Source organism: Furipterus horrens, unplaced genomic scaffold (assembly GCF_987537825.1).
Source record: "Furipterus horrens unplaced genomic scaffold, mFurHor1.1.pri manual_scaffold_4, whole genome shotgun sequence".
In the NCBI taxonomy this organism is placed as follows: Eukaryota; Metazoa; Chordata; class Mammalia; order Chiroptera; family Furipteridae; genus Furipterus; species Furipterus horrens.
The window spans coordinates 193569172-193586056 of record NW_028327174.1 but is presented as its reverse complement, the minus strand read 5'-3'; the positions used below and the strand labels follow the sequence as shown (position 1 = coordinate 193586056).

Genomic DNA, 16885 nt, shown 5'->3' with positions numbered 1-16885 from the left:
TAAAGCCAGACTGTATAAAATCTATATAGTACAGATATGTATAAATGGCAATTTGAAAGTCTGTAATTCCATTCCTCAGAATAACTACTGTCAAGAGTTTGGTACATTCTAACATTTTTCCCTACACATACTGACACTATTTTACATAGGATCATCCTTGATATACTCTTTTATAGCTTGCTTTTTTCACATAGCAGTATGTGTCAGACATCCTTCCATATCAGGACATACAGCTATACCTCATTTTAATATTTAACAAGATTATTCTACCACATAGATATCCACTGGTGGACAATTTAGTTATTCTCAATATTTTGCTAATATAAATAGTATTTTAGGGAATGTCCTTGTATATATACATATATATATGCATTTTATACATATATATACATATATACACACACACACATACATAATCTTGCTACCAATTCTCCAGAATACTATTGGAAATATAGATTATATATTATAACACTTATATAAAAATAAATAAATATAATAACATAAACACTAAATATAATATTTACAACATATACGACATATGGTATATCCATTTAAATTTGGATAATTTTGCCAAATTGCTTTCTAAAAGTTTTTACCAATGTACAGTCTCACTAACAATGCTATTAAAAAAACAATACACACATCTATGGGTAGTCTAACCAGCTCCTCATACTGTGGGGCCTCACCTCCCTCTTTTGTTCTAGGTACTGTACTTCACATAATGTAGCCCAAAACAGCATTTGTCTTTTGGGCAACAGTACGACATAGTGCCTAGTCAACTACAGCTTGTAAAATCTTTAGCACGTGGTTCCATTAAACCACATCTTCCCCATTCTATGGTCAGGAAGTTGTGTTTTTTGACCCAAGGACAAAGAATGCTCTATTTAAGAGAATATAGTTAAAACAATGTAACGTATAAACTTACCAATTCATTTTTTGTGTTTAGGTTACTCTCTAGATCCTCACAGCTCTGTTTTTGTAACATGGACTCCTCTTTTAATGACTTGTTCAATTTATCTTGATTTTTAATTTCTTCCAGGAACTTTGTTTGTTTACTCTTAAGATCTTCAATTTCCATTATCTTTTTTTCCAGGTCTCTTTCTAGTCTTTCTACTTCTTCTGCCAATACAAGTTTAATAGTTTATTGAACATTTCCCAGTTGAAGAAAGGTAAGAGTATTTCGTAACTAATAGCAAAAGAACTCTCAGAATAATATACATACAATTCTACTTTTAAAATTGTTTGCTATGAGTAACTTTTCGGGGAAAAAATAAAGACTGTTCTGAACTAGAAAGTGATGTATATTAACAGGTAAGAAGTCATTATTTGGATAACAATTTTAGAAGATAACATTTTTCTTTCAAATGTTGAATTCAATTAGTGTGTTGATAAATGAGGCTTCTTTCCAGGTTTTCTATAAAAACATGCAATATTTTATTTGATATTTGTAATCAAACATTAAAGGATGCTGAAAGCATGTTTCTAAAATACTATGCTATCTCAAAATCCTTCAGAGGCTTCCCACAATGATAAGGACAGGATCCAAAAGCCTCCATGAAGAATTGACAGGGCTTTCCATGATTTGGTCTCAAACTCCTTTTCCAGCGTCATTTTCAAGCACACCTCACCGCAGCCTTTCTGAAATGATTCCCGTTCTTCAGATTTGCGATGCCTCTTCTCACCTGCAGGCTTTTATTCACTTTCTGATTGGAACTGTCTTCCTCTATCTATTACTGGCCTGTTTTGCATCCTCCAGGTCTTAGTTTTAAGCATGTTTTGAAAAGTCCGCCCTGACTCTATTCTCTCCCCAGGTTCGATGCTTCTCAGGGATGCTCTTACACCACCTTGCACCATGGCTGCGGCCCTCGTCACATAGGGAATTGTCGAATGTGATTGAATAGCTTGGTTGTCTGCCTCCCCACTTAAGCTTTGTGAAAGCAGAAACTGCATCTACCCAGCTCACCACTGGATGCCAAGAGTTCAGCATATTGAAGGCTCCTAATTAATATTCAAAGTCATAAATACATCATAAGTAACTGAAACATTTTCCCCAATAGTACATTTATATGATGACTTTCCTTTGTATTATTTATATTTTTAAGGATTCTAAAACAGAAACTTCAGGGTAATAGATGAGTAAGGGGGATCCCAACCCAATTAACAAACATTATAAGACCATCATTTTTGTAAGTCAAAGTAGACTAACATTAATTTCAAATGGCTGAACATAGAGGCTCATTTCCTAACATTCTAAAATGGGTATTTCAGACCTTCCTCTTTCTCTACACCCCCACCCCGTACTCCCTTCTATTTTCTTTCTCAGTCGATGACCTCATGTCTCATGAGAACACAGATCCCACCAGGGGAACTTCCTCATTTTCCCACCACCAAAGCAACAAAACTACCCACACCTACACACATATCCCTTCTGATGGAGAAAGTGTCCTATCCCTTTTATTAAGAGACAGCCTTTCTTGATTTTCTCTCATCTAATCTTCTTGTCTTCTCAGGGACCAAAAGAATTGAGCCATGATTTGTCTCTCCACTCTGCCCTTGAATATCCTCTTTGCTTCTTTGATTACTAGCTTTGAGGTTTTACCACTTTGGCTTCTGCCCATTTCCTGGTCTGGAAGTTACCGGTGAACTTTTTTTTTTTTTTTTCTTCAAACTCACTAGGTATTAGGGGGGTGAAATTCTGGGAGGAAATTTCAAATCTTCACTGTAGCGTCTCTCTCCCAATCGCTCTTCCATCTATAACCTAGCATTTGTCCTCACCATGCCTTAACTGCTCTTGTCAAGAGCATCCTCATATACTGCCAATCTCATGCATTGCTCTGTGCTCATCTTACCTCTTCATGTCTCAGCAGAGCTGACCACTTCCTCTCTTGAAAAGTTCTTCTCTGGGCTTTTGCAACCCGCTGTTTCTTGGTTTTCTCCTACCTTGCTGGCTTCTCTGAGTTTCCTTAGCTCACTCCCCTTCTTGCTCATCCCAAACCCTGCCTGAGTGAGCTAGTTGATTCTGGTGGAATTAAATGATCATTTTATGCTGATGATTCCCAAATTTATATGTCTAGTATAGATCTTTTTGAACTCCAGACTCACATTTCCAACTCCTCTTGGTTTTCCACAGACATTCAAACTCAGCATTCTAAGCTCTCCCATTTTTATATAAAATATCACCATCCAAGCACTTACTCATGCCAGAAGTCTGGGAATTTCCAATTCATTAAAAAGTGCTGCTAAACCTCCAAAACTGACCCATTGATATACCAAACCCACCATCTAAATACAGGCCATCAACATTTCTAGCCTAGATTTCTGCAGCAGCTTCCTGACATGTCCCTTTAACTCCATTTTGCTCTGCTCCGAATCATCCACCATCTTGTATAAAAAATAACCCTAATATATAAACTGACTCAGTCCCACTCACGGTTAAAAATTGTCAATGGCTTTCTTCTGCACCTGGAATAAAATCCAAACCCCAAGGACCTGTGCTATTTTATCCCTCGCCCGCCTCCATCTCCCCAAATGTCTTTTGAGCTGTCCCTCCAGTCATATTGATCTTCTTTCAGTTCCCTAACTCACCAGGGTCTACCCAACCTCAAAGTATAAGCTGCTCCCTCTCCATGAATGCCTTTGTTCACATGGCTAATCCATTCTCACCTTTGTCTTCAGCTTAGTCACTTCCTCATAGAGGGTTCCTTCACTCCACACTTACTGAGAAAGTGTGGTCTCCTCTGCTACTTTATCAGGGCTTCCTTGCTTTTTTGTCTGTCTTCTCCACTAAAACGCAAGCTGCGCAAAGGCCAGTACCATGTGTCTTCCTCATCATTGTATCCTTAGTGCCAGATACAGTGCCTGGCACACAATACATGTTCAAAGACTATTTGTTGGATTAATAGATTTATGGTGCATCTTACCATGAAAATTTTAACAGCATTATAATGTTCATAATATAATGTATTTTTATGGATAACTTCTGAATTATTCTTATCCCACCCAAATTTAGTTAAAAAAAAAAAATGTTGCTTTACCCAAACTGAATCTCTCAAAAGCTTCCTGTCTGTCCTGAGTGGTTACTGGCTGACCTTCCAAACTTTCCAGTGAACGGAGGTGAAAAATGGTAAACTGGAAGTAATGAGGAAGGGCCACAACTGGATTTTCCACTAGGATCAGAGAGGTCAGGTCTTGAAGTGGTTTCAGCTTGCTTACATCTTGAAGCTGAAATGACATATAACATTATTGGTAGAGTTTAAACATCATAAACATACCGAAAGAAGTAATAAATACAGGAAATTGCTATTAACATGACAAGGAACCTGTTCATGAAACCCATTATCAAAAAGTAGTATGTGAGGGGAGGAATAAGACAGGAGTATCTGAGTATCTATAGTACATCAGGGCAATATTAGGCATTTCCATATACCATTTCATTTGTGACTTCTCACAACCACCTACGATATAAGAATCATCTTAATTTTACACATGAAGAAACTGAGGCTCAAAGAAGTTATGTAACTTGCCCAAAGCTCAGAGGTTATAAGTGAATGAAACTGGATTTGAATTTAAACCTGTGTACCTCTACACCTGCTGTCATTTCATTACACTGATTGAACACATTGAAAAAAAAAATGTGCTAAATCTTCAGATAATGGCTATAATTAATAGTTAAAAGAAATAAGGATATGTGGAGATACTCAGTTTTGAAGTGAGATGTTTATGTTTATCCAAAAAGGGATTTTAAAAGGTTGAGAAACTACTATTAATAGTTAGCACAAATAAATTCTACCCAAGTGAACGTGTATCACTCTTATTGATGCCAATGTCAAATGTGAACTGGGATGAAAGGTGATACCAAATTAGAAATAATCATAAATAAATATTTGTGGGAAATTTTAGACTCATAGCCACCCCATCACCCCGTAAGCCCTAGGAGTTCCAAGGTGACGTGCAACACGGCGTGGGTCCTGGGCTCGGAGGCTCTGGGGCCATCACAGTGAAATGGCAGAGTCACCATATCAGATCTTTATAAAGATGAAATAAGAAAGCACAGACATGGTTCACTGCACAGCATTACACACTGTTGTTTATTACTACTGCTTCCACTGGTGAAGGTTTAAGGAATGCAACCGAAGAGCTATTGTTTTTAAATTTTTAGAGTATTTTCACATCTATCATTTCATCTTAGCCCATAAAGCTCCTGTAAAGGAGGCAGGGTAGAGATTGTTTTCTCCAACTTAAGCAGTGGGGTTCAGAGAGATGAAGAGTTTCTTCAAGGTGAGAGAAGACAAATCTAGACACATACTAGAAGGCACATCTTTTATTTTCTATTTTAAGACTGATGTTCTTTAAATTATAGCATGATTGTTCCAGTTCTAATACAGATTTAAATATATTAATGATTTTACTTAGTAATATTAAAAGTCTAATTATGAATATCAAAGAAAATCATAAATTACACTCCAGAGAAAAATATACATCATTATCAGATTATGTGAACCACAATAAAGTTGCCCTACTATAAACGACTAGTGATTAACCTCCCAAAACACCTAATACAATAATCGAGATTAATTCATAAATTGGAAAAAAAGAAATCTGTTCCAGACATTCAGTGACCTGAATTCTGATACAAAGTAAGTGACTTTAAGTAAGAGATTTAACCTCTGCGAGACTATACTTAAAAATGGGAGTAAAACTGTGGTACCTAACTCACAGTGCTTTGTTTACTTATTGTATTTTATTGTTTATGCTATTATAGTTGTTCCTTTTTCTCCCTTTGCCCACCACCACCCAGCGCCGTAACCCCCCATAGTATTTCTAAAATAATCCCTGCACTGTCTTCTTAACAAGAGTGCTCTGAGACTCAAATGAAATAACTGATGTGAAAATGCTAAGAAGTCAACTCTCAGTTACATGGAACCATGTAAAACTAGGACTGATTATATTTAATTACCCTAGAGAATCCCAGGTTATGTCTAAATTTAATGTTCCATCAAAGGACCACTGATCTTAAAAGAAGAGACCCCACTTTTTTAAAACTTAGATTTTAATCTTTTTTTCAACAAGTCTAAAAATTTGAAAAACATTCTTGCTACTCTGGATAACTTACCGATGATATCTTGTTGCCTTTCAGATTGAGGATTCGCAAAGATTTTAACTTCTTCCCTAACCATGCTGGAACATGTTCAATTTCATTTCCTGCAAGGTTTAGCTTTTGCAGATTATACATATGTTCTATGCCTTCAATTTTGCTGGAAATCAAAGGGTAAAATCAAACTTAGTAAGTACCATGATAGAGTCCCTCTGCTGTATTTTTAGAATTAACAACTTTGGTTTTCTGTGAGGTTACTTTTCACAATCATAATTTATCAACCCTTTTCATAGATGAGAACCAAAAAATAAAAAATAAAAAAATGCAGCTAAAAACAAATTCAGCACAACAGCTTTGGTAACATCTTCATCACTGAGGCCAGAAATCCTACCTCTCTTACTATCAAACTTTATGATCCCACAACACAGAAGGAAGAGTCTGTCTGTGGCATTCTCACTAACCACTGTGAAGAGTACTAGCGTTGGACAGCCAGGGGAGAGCTGGAAAACCCAGTGCTATGGGTTACAGCCCCGCAGATGCCCGTAACCATTACTTTCAATCATTACTGAAAGATTTGCTAAGCAAGCAGGATAAGGCTGCCATTTTGAGCTCGTGGACCCCCAGAATAATACTGTATTTATAAACACAAATATTTTAATGAGAATATTTAAGTTAATAAAGCATCACCCATACTGATGAATTTTCACTGACGAAATATTTTCCCAAGTTAATTCCAATGTAATTGTCAATTTAATTACTTGGTCAGGAGAACAGTATACCAGGCAAATATTTCCAAGTTTCTTTATTTTTATTTTCATTTTGTTGAAATTATTTTTGTTAGGATCAATTATTTTTTATACAAACTCTATATTAAGGATTTGATTCATTAATCAGTTATTTTCCCATTTATTTTTGCCATATAAGAGTTTCTGCCACTGTTAGTTGTTCTTTGGCCCTTATATATACCAAGTCTAAAGTGGGGGGAAAGTATACAGATACAAAGATTTTCAAGATTTGATAGTTATATCATTTGTCTATAATAAGGCTTCTAAGTGCAGTTTTAGCTAGTCAATTTTATGTTTATCTCTCCAAGTAATACATATTATGAAATGGAAACAATATGGAGAGTATATTTCTTACATCATTGAGCAAAGAACATCAGGATAAACACACAGGATAAAATGAATTGAAATATCTTTAGGATCAAAATTACAGGGTTAATACTGCTTCATGTCAGCTTTCTTCATGTAACAGGCAGTGAATCAAAGACTCTATCTGGGAAAACTTACTGCTAAAATGGAATTAAGATAAAATTTGGTACTCAAAAAACCTATCTCCTTCTTTGATAATGCTAGATAGATATTACTCTGTACTTTAATAGTGCCGAATCATGAAGGCAGTATTCATCTGGGAAGGGCCAGACATGCAATGAATAAAGGATCAAAGTGCCTGCTGTTTCAAAGGTTTCTTTCAGTAACACGGGCAGCATCAGTCTACCTCTTTAACAAAGACAATGATCCTGCGGCGCTACCTAAAGAAGTACATACTTACCATATCTTGTTATAGGATAAGTTGAGTTCACGTAATTTTGACAGCTTATCCAACTTCTCAATCTTCTCTATTAGATTATGGCTGAGATTCAGCACTTCAAGTTTAACACATTTTTCCAAATTTTCGATATACTAGTTGAAAACAAATGAATTAATATTTTACACAATAGACGCCCTGACATAAGCACAACATGTAAATACGTGATCAGTCATAGAGAACAATAAACCCTCACTGTTTTCCTAGACAATCCCTGGTGAGGCTCTCCTTGACCAAGAGATCAGCTCTAGCCAAGCTGCCAAACTCTCCAAGATTACATTTCTTATATACTAAGAGGTGCAAGACTATCCAACAAGAATTCCCCCACCTCATCTTTTCCTCTGCCTTAACTTTTTCATGCTTCTCCCTCCCTCCTCTCCTTCTTCCTTCAAAGTTCAACAATGTACTTAGACTCCTGCATAACCTTACCCATCTCCTCTCCCCATACACTTGCATCTTTAATCTTTCTCCTAGGTCTTCCCCTCAAGTTTAAAAACAGTCATTACGTAACAGATATTCATTACACGCTTATTACACACTGGGTGTAGCACCAGGCTATGGAGATATAACAGTGAATTAGACAAGTGCCCTGCTGCAGAAGCCTATGTTCAACATGCTCACTCTCTCCTACATAAATCACGTCACACCAAATTTGTCTTCCTAGCAAGCCCTCACTTTATCTTTCTTGTTTGCCACCATGTTCCCACAAGAATTAGGTACATTTCCTCACTCTTACTCTATTCGTAAGGCAATATATCTCTGCCCTTGCTATGTATTCAAACAGCTGTCTCTCCAAGATCACCATTCACTCATCCCTCCCACAAATATTTATATTTATTTGCTAGGAGCTGTTCAGGTACTGGAAATATGGTCGTGAATAAGGAAAACAGGTTCTTGTTTTCATTCACAGAGGAAGTCAATAAACAAATGAAAACATAAACAAAATTTTCAGACAATGAAGCATACTAACAAGAAAATAAAGATGACATGATGTGACAGAATACAAGGCACTAAGAGGACAGATTTTGTGTGCTGTGTTTACTGCTACAGCATAACGCCTGGTACATAATGGGTACTACACAAATATTTATTGACTGAAAGAATAAGAGAGTACTGAGGAGAAGGTGGCTAACTGTGATTGGGTCATGTGACAGAAGGCCTCCCAGAAGACGTACACTGAGTTCGGACCTTGATAAGAAGCCAGCTGTGTGCACATCTGGGGGCAGAGATTACCAGGCAAAGAAAAGAAAATGCAAAGGCCCTGAAAGAATGAACTTGGTGAATTTGAGAAACAGATGAAAGGGCTTTAAAAAATCTTTTTTATTTTTACTTTTTATTTTAGAGAGGGGAAGGGAGTGAGAGAGAGAAGGACAGAAACATCCATGTGAGAGAAACATCCATCGTTGCCTCTCACAAGCCCCCAGCTGGGGGCTCAGTCTGCAATCCTGACATGTGCACTGACTGGGGATCAAATAGGTGGCCGTTAGGTTTGCAGGCCAGTGCTCAACCCACTGAGCGATACCAACCAGAGCAGAAGGGGCTTTTTAATTGCCAAATCCAACTGACCTCTTCTAAGTTTTCATCCTGTTTGACTGTCCTGTGACATTTCATATCATCCTTCCTGCCTTAAGTTCTCCCTCCTTTGGCCTCAATTCATCATACTCTCGGATTTTGTCCTGTCCCAATAGCTCCTTCAGGCTTCTTTGAAGGGTGTGCCCCTCCCATGCTCTGGTTCTCCTCCACTATTTCTCCTCTTAATCCTAAGGCAGTCTTCACACTGAACTCTAAGTTCCCAGAGATCAGAAACTAAGCTTATTTACCTTTCTCCCTACTCGCACAGCCTGACATAATAACCATAAAATAAATAACCATTAGTAAATCATACTAATTTGATATTCATTTTTCAACTTTTAAACTCCAGCATTGCTCCTTTTTCCTTTTTAATTATATGACATAAATATATTCTAATACAAATTTTAGACAAAGCAAAAAAGCTCTCTTTGTTGGGTTCCCAGGACCCTGTAAAAAAATCACACTGTTCAAAGGTAACCACTGTTAAGAGGCTGGGGTATATTAATTTATATCCAGATATACACATGTAGAAGAAAATAGATTTTTTAAAAATATTTTGAGACATTACTATACAAAATGTTTTAGAATTCATTTTATTAAATATGCTGTGGACATAGTCCCACACTAATACATAGAGCTCTAACTTACTTTTAAAGACACCTGATAGTATTTCATAGTCCATTATCGCACCATAATATATCTAACCAATCCCCTATTGACAGACATTTGGCTATTTCCAATTTTCCTATCTTAAATAATGCTTAATAAACATAAATATATAAACATTTTTTGGATACATGGGGAAATAATGTCAGTTGAATAGGCACTGAGGAATAGAATTCCTGGGTTGGTGAGTACAAACTCAGTAAGTTTAAACTTAATTGCTGAGTTTTACTTCACATTTCTTTGATATTAATGAAGTTGAACACATTTTCATGTTAATATTAGCCACTTTTAATACTTATGTGAATGGTCTGTTCATATCCTTTGGACACCTTCCATTGAGTTGTCTGCCTTAGTGAATTGTAGAAGCTCTTTATAGTATGTGGATACTCTCCATAAGTTGAAATAACGACCTGTCAGTTTGTTGTTTTTCTTTTAACTTTTTAAACAATATCTTTCATTAAACACAACTTTTCAATCATTATGTAAGCTAAATCTGTCAATATTTTTCTTTGTGGTGGCAGGGGTGGTGTTTGCTTAGCAGGGCCTTCCCAACTTAACATTTAAAAATACATTCTCCTATATTCTTCCCTAGTACTTTCATAGCATTTTTATTGGTTGACCTTTGTTTTGTTTTGTTTTGATTGAGATCTTCAACGTTCTGGAATTCATTTTTGTGACGAATGTAGTAGTTATCTAAGTTAATATTTTTGTAATTAAAAAATTACGTTGACTATTACAATATGTTCATGTTGTACAGTTTATGAATTAAAGTAGTAAACACTCTAGAGAAGAGATCAGCAAACTTTTTCTGCAAAAATCCAGATAGTTAACTTTTTTGGCTTGTGGGCCACATAGTCACTGTGACAACTACTTATAGTACCTCTGCTATTGTAATGCAAAAGCAGCCACAGACAAATGAGTGTGGCTATAAAATTTTATTTATAAAAATAGGAAGCAAGCCTGATTTGGCCGGCAGACTACTATATAGACCCTTTCTCTAGAGTCAATAATGAAAAAAAAATAATAGCTATTCATGAATTTGAAGATGTCATATACTTCTGCTATAGAACTTTCACTGGAAACAATAAAAGTCTGCTGCAAATTAGGTCACATTAGTATGAGATGTTACTGTAAATATATTATCTTGTTTTTTTTTCCAGTTTTAAAGCACAGAAATATCAAAAACAATGCCTATATCCAGAAATGTCAGTAACTTACCCTAAATTTCTTGCCACCATCTCTAGAAAGTGAAAGGTTCAGAGATTTCACCAAGGCCAAGTTGTCATGTTTAGTAAGTTTTTTAATAAGGGCCTCTGTAATATATCGGACTCCTGCATGTGAATCAGCTTCTGAAAGGAAGACATGAATGCTCTGAAAACAAATTGTTTTGATGTTATAAAATAAAAAATGCTTAATTATGCAAATATAAAGACAGCTTTAATAATATTATTTTACTTTATATAGCATTTCATAATAATGACAATAACAGTTTATAAATAGAGAGTGGGGCAAAGTAGGCTTATATTTATTCGTATGGCAAGTAATAAAATAATTAATAAATAATAATACACGAATAAACCTTGTTTCATGTACTCACCACTGTAAACCTACTTTTGCGCCACTCTCTGTTAGCTGTGTGCCAAGCTTTGTGCTAAATACTGTACATTTAAAAAATTTAATTTATACAACAAATCTCTGAGATAGAAATTCATATTGCCATTTATTTAAAAAATTATAATAATTTGCTCAAAATCTTGCAGTTAGTAATGTACGAATCCAGGCAAATGAATACCAAACATACTTTTAATCCAATACAGCACTGAAATTTTTAGCAATTAAAAAAATAACTTGCGTTTTGTATTTTTAGTTTTTTTAATTCCAATTTAAAGTTCAAAAATGCTTAAATTCTTAAAAATCCTCTTTTCCTATATTTTTTAATGGTGAGAAACTCAAATTTGTTGCTCTTCTCAATAAAGAAGACCGCATCATATTTTATAAAGTACTAAGCTGATGGATAGCACCCATTGCACCCTTTCCTAAGACCTTTCTGATATTGCCATCAGAGTTTATTCAAGCCATGGTAGTATTAAAAGGCAGCCATGAAAAGAAGAGGAGTGATCCTGGGTTTAGATCCACGCTCTGGGCCAGAGACTGCCTATGATTATTTATAATGAGTTAATATTATATTTATTTTGGTTCAAAATAAGTTTTTTTTTCTTTAATTTGGGCTGCTCTAGGAGAGAAAATGATTAATATTCTAAAATATCAATCAAGTTAAAATAACAGTGTACCAACTGACAGAAATGCTGTAATGCTTATTTATAAAAAACTGATCACATATTCAGGTAAATAGAGCTTGACAGCTCTGATTTAGTGACTCTGAAAAAAAAATTACATAGTTTTCTTTTACATTTCATCACATTAAACATATTCTTAGAAAAAAAAAGAAAAAGAATCTATTTTTTAAAACAGATTCCCAGACTCATGGAATGCTTCTAAGAAAAAAATAAAAACCTTGGTGGAATATACGTATGTCCTTATGTGGAAATCAGTCCCTTCCCAGATAAGCAGTTTGCCAATAAGCAACTGAAGTAGCCCAAGGGTAGATAATATTTTTATACTCAGTTAAGGCACTCCGTTCTGAAGCGAACAGATTTGCCCTCCCCCAAACCAAGGACGATGATAAATTTGGTGGACGAGCTATAAGGCACTCTCCCAACACAGGAAATAAAGCGTCCTAGCTTCCTCTTTGTGAAAACTCCCTTCTCCTAACCCTTTCAGACATCTTCACCCTCCCCCAGAAGCCTCCGTCCTCCACTGTCCTTACACAGCGTCTGTCAATAAAAACAACAGGTCAAGTTAGTACCAGGTTATATGTTACATTTGGACCAAAAACGTTAAGTCCAGTATTTTCCATTTCTACTTAAGAACCTGTGGTCGGATTGTTAGATTAGAAAGCAATACCTCGATGGTCCTGGTAGTTCGGAAGTATAGTGCTTTCATCTGCAGTCCTGACTTGCTTACTCCACTGTCCTCCAGAATGAAGAGGCAGAGTCTTGGGTCCTCCTAACGGTGAAAGTGACCTAGATCTCATATTGGACAGAGATGATGATGGCATCTTTGGGTTGGAATATTTTTGCTGAGAGCCTTTCCTCATTGCAAGAAAAAAGCCAAGTGTCCACCAAAACCTGTAAGAATTTGCAGTGTATTTAACAAGGTTAATTTTTTAGACTATCAAAACAATTAATCTATTTCCAGAATTTTCAAGACTACAAAGTTATCCACTCAGAGGCTACAGATGCTAGGCCCCACACTACTCCAAGCTGGCAAGAGCAGACACTATTTCAAACACTGCCCATCACCTAGCCAGAGAGAAAAAGAGACCTCCAGAGGGTCTTGTATTGGCACATGCCCCAGCCTTAAGTCTTACCAGTCATTTCTGTTTTCAATTTATTGGCTGGAACTAGTCACAATGCCCTTTCCACCCACAAGGCATCCTAGAATGCAGGAAGCTGAAAATATTTGTCAACCATCAATACTAATAGTGAGGAGCACTCTCTCCCTGAAACAGTATCGTCCTCCGGCTTCTGGGATTCCACCCTACCCTGCTATCATCCTGCGTCCCTGGCTGCTCTCCGCCTCCTCTGCTGGCTTGCACTCCTCTATTCAATCTTTAAAGGTCAGAGTCCTCAAGTCTCGTCTAGCCTCTCTCTAACCACATTTTCAACAATCTAATGCAAGTCCATGGATCCCAATGCCACCTCCTTACTGATATTTATATCTTCAATCCAACTTTTCTAACTTCCAGACTCCTATTCCCAGCTGCCTACTTGACACCTCACTGGCATCCTAAATTCAACCCCTCTGAAATGAATTGATCATTTCCCCCATTTCTTCCTCATTTTCCTCCCATCCTGTTCCTCCCCCAGGGTTCCCTAAATGCGAACAATACTCATGGGAATAAGCCAGAAAATTTAATACAATAGCATCGCTGAACTCATGATCTAGTTTCTTAAGGTGACTAGTTTGAAGAGAGTAAAATCCTGCTCTATTTGTTTTTTAAAAGGACTATTATTTCACAGTTATATAGTACATTATGGCCACCTGCCTTGTCCCAGTGGTCCAGTCCACTTTAAACTGGAAACTTCTACGTGTCTTCACTATTTTTTTCCATGTTAAACCATCCATAGCAGACCCTCCATATCACCCTGCCCAGGCTCCGTAGCTTCAGCTCCACTGGAGAGGACACTCCAGCGTCATCGCAAGATGTCGATTCAACACGGGAGGAGACAGATACCGTGTCACTCCCGAGTCGGACTGCACAGCCATTCTCGGTGGTGCAGATAGACTCTTAAGAAGCTACACCATCGTCTCTCGAGACGGACGGCTGCCGACGACGAAACCATCCATATAGGTCAGAAAAGCTTCCCACTAATTCACATAACTGCTATTTATGCCATAGCCACAGTGTTTTGGGTCTTGATCGCACAAGTGTGGTAAACAATTTTTTTTTTTTGGTCTTATACCATTCTACGACAGAAAAAAGTCTCAGTAATATTAATGATTCAATGCTAAGCTGTACTGGCAGTCTCTTTCCAAATAAGAATAATATACTCAAACTTGAGAAGAGCTAAGAGGCATGTGTTTTAAAAGTAAAACTTTATTTATTCCTAAATTAAATGTAGTTTTCATAAGGGCTACAGATTAAAAAATAGAAGAGTGGAGGGACAAGGCACAGTTCCCACTTCTATATACTTTTTCTATCCAATGGCATCATAGAAAAATTTTAAATTAAAATAATCACCTGTGCTACATGCTAAAAAATATGCTTTATATTTTTTGAGTTTCTTGGTTAAAAAAAAACACATACATATTTTTGTACAATGCACTTATTTTGAATACTGCATCTTAATATTCTCTCTTCTTTTTAGAACTCTATTTTATTGATTATGCTATTATAGTTGTCCCATTTTTTCCTCCTTTACTGCATCTTAATATTCTCTCTTCTTGTTATAAGGATATTTTATTGATTATGCTATTATATTGTCCCACTTTTTCCTCCTTTGCCCCTCTCTGCCTGGTAGCCCCCTTCCCTCCAGCAATACCCCCTTAGTTCATGTCCATAGGTTGTGCTTGTAAGTTCTCCAGCTTCTCCATTTCCTATATTATACTTAACATCCCCTTGCCTATTTTATTCCTACCCATTATGCTCCTTAATCCCTGCATTCTCCCCACTCCCCCTCTCAGCTGATAACCCTCCAAATGATCTCCATATCTATGCATCTGTTCCTGCTCTGGTTGTTTGCTTAGTTTTTTTGTTTGTTTCTTTTAGATTCAGTTGTTGATAGTTATGAGTTTGTTGTCATTATAATGTTCACAGTTTTTATCTTATTCTTTTTCTTAAATAAGTCCCTTTAACATTTCATGTAATAATGACTTAGTGATGAAGAACTCCTTTAGCTTTACCTTGTCTGGAAGCACTTTATCTGCCCTTCCATTCTAAAGGATAACTTTGCCAGATAGAGTAATCTTGGTTGTAGGTCCTTGCTTTTTATCACTTTGAATACTTCTTCCCAGTCCCTTCTTGCCTGCAACACTTCTTTTGAGAAATAAAATGATAGTCTTATGGGAACTCCTTTGTAGGTTACTTCCTGCCTTTCTTTTACTGCTTTTAAGATTTGCTCTTTATTTTTAACCTTTGGCATTTTAATTATGATGTGTCTTGGTGTGGTCCTCTTTGGGTCTAGCTTGTTTGGGACTCTCTGTGCTTCTAGGACTTACATATGTTTCCTTTGCCAAGTTAGGGAAGTTTTCTTTCCTTTTTTTTTTTTTTCCAAATAAGTTTTCAATTTCTTGCTCTTCCTCTTCTCCTTCTGGCACCCCTATGATTCAGATGTTTGCACTTTTGGAGATGTCCAGAGTCTTTTATTCTCTCGTTATTTTGCATTCTTGTTTCTTTTCTGTTTTGGTTGAATGTTTATTTCTTCCTTATGTTCCAAATTGTTGATTTGAATTCCAGCTTCCTTCCCTTCACTGTTGGTTCCCTCTGGATTTATCTTTATTATCCTTAGTGTAACCTTCATTTCTTTCCTTATGTTTTTGCCATACTCAGTGAGTTCTCTCAGCATCTTTATCACCAGCGTTTTGAACTCTACATCCGATAGGTTGGCTATCTCCATTTTGTTTAGTCCCCCCCCCCACCCCCGTGGTTTTGTTCTGTTCTTTCATTTGGGCTATGTTTCTTTGTCTCTTCAATTTGGCAGCCTCCCTGTGTTTGTTTTTGTGTATTAGGTAGAGCTGCTTTGACTCCCTGTCTTAGCACACCTGTTAAGTTGTATGGGATGGAGCCTTAGGTATTTGCCAGGGGAGGGCAACCTGCTTCATTGCTCTGTGGCTCTGTGTGATGGGAGGGGTCAGAGAGGGGACAATGCCACTGCCTGGCTTCTGGAAGTTTGCCTGGCATGCAACCCATTTCTCGTCACTTCGCCCACTTCCCATATGCGACGAGTGCCCTTCTAGCTATTGTCCTGGGGGTGATTCCCAGAGTGGGTGGGTTTGCGTACATTTTAAGTCTGTGCAGGGCCTTTTAGCGGACTCTCCTGAGAAACCAGTAGTTTCTTCCACCACCCCAAACCCTCCTGGATTTTACAGTCAGAAGCTATGAGCTTTTATCTTCCCAGCGCTGGACTCTTGGGCTGTGCAGTCTGATTGGGGTAGGAATCACTCGCTCCCACAGTAACCCTCCCAATTATTATCCACCACTTATGAATGTGGGACTGACCATTCTGATACCAACGTCACCACCGCCTCTCTGCACCACACCATGTTCTCTCTGGCCCGACTGCATGACTCTGTCCCTCCTGTCCATCTGTATGAATATGGTTTCTTTAAATCCTAAGTTGTTGGACTTCCATAGAGTTTGATTTTCTGGCATTCTGGGTGTTTTTTGTTTGTTTTTGTTTTTTT

At 37.0% G+C, this 16885-nt stretch overlaps 1 protein-coding gene across 1 annotated transcript in view; it reads right to left on the bottom strand.

Moving 5' to 3' along the window:
* CNTRL (centriolin) overlaps positions 1 to 16885 on the bottom strand; it is an 81308-nt gene that overhangs the window by 61063 nt on the left and 3360 nt on the right. The window contains exons 2-7 of the mRNA XM_090274653.1: positions 12884 to 13107; positions 11138 to 11268; positions 7646 to 7776; positions 6113 to 6254; positions 4035 to 4221; positions 926 to 1119 (exon numbers count right to left, since the gene is read on the bottom strand). Of these exons, the coding sequence (XP_090130779.1) occupies positions 926 to 1119; positions 4035 to 4221; positions 6113 to 6254; positions 7646 to 7776; positions 11138 to 11268; positions 12884 to 13076 (978 nt within the window). The 5' untranslated portion in view covers positions 13077 to 13107. The remainder of the gene's footprint in view (positions 1 to 925; positions 1120 to 4034; positions 4222 to 6112; positions 6255 to 7645; positions 7777 to 11137; positions 11269 to 12883; positions 13108 to 16885) is intronic.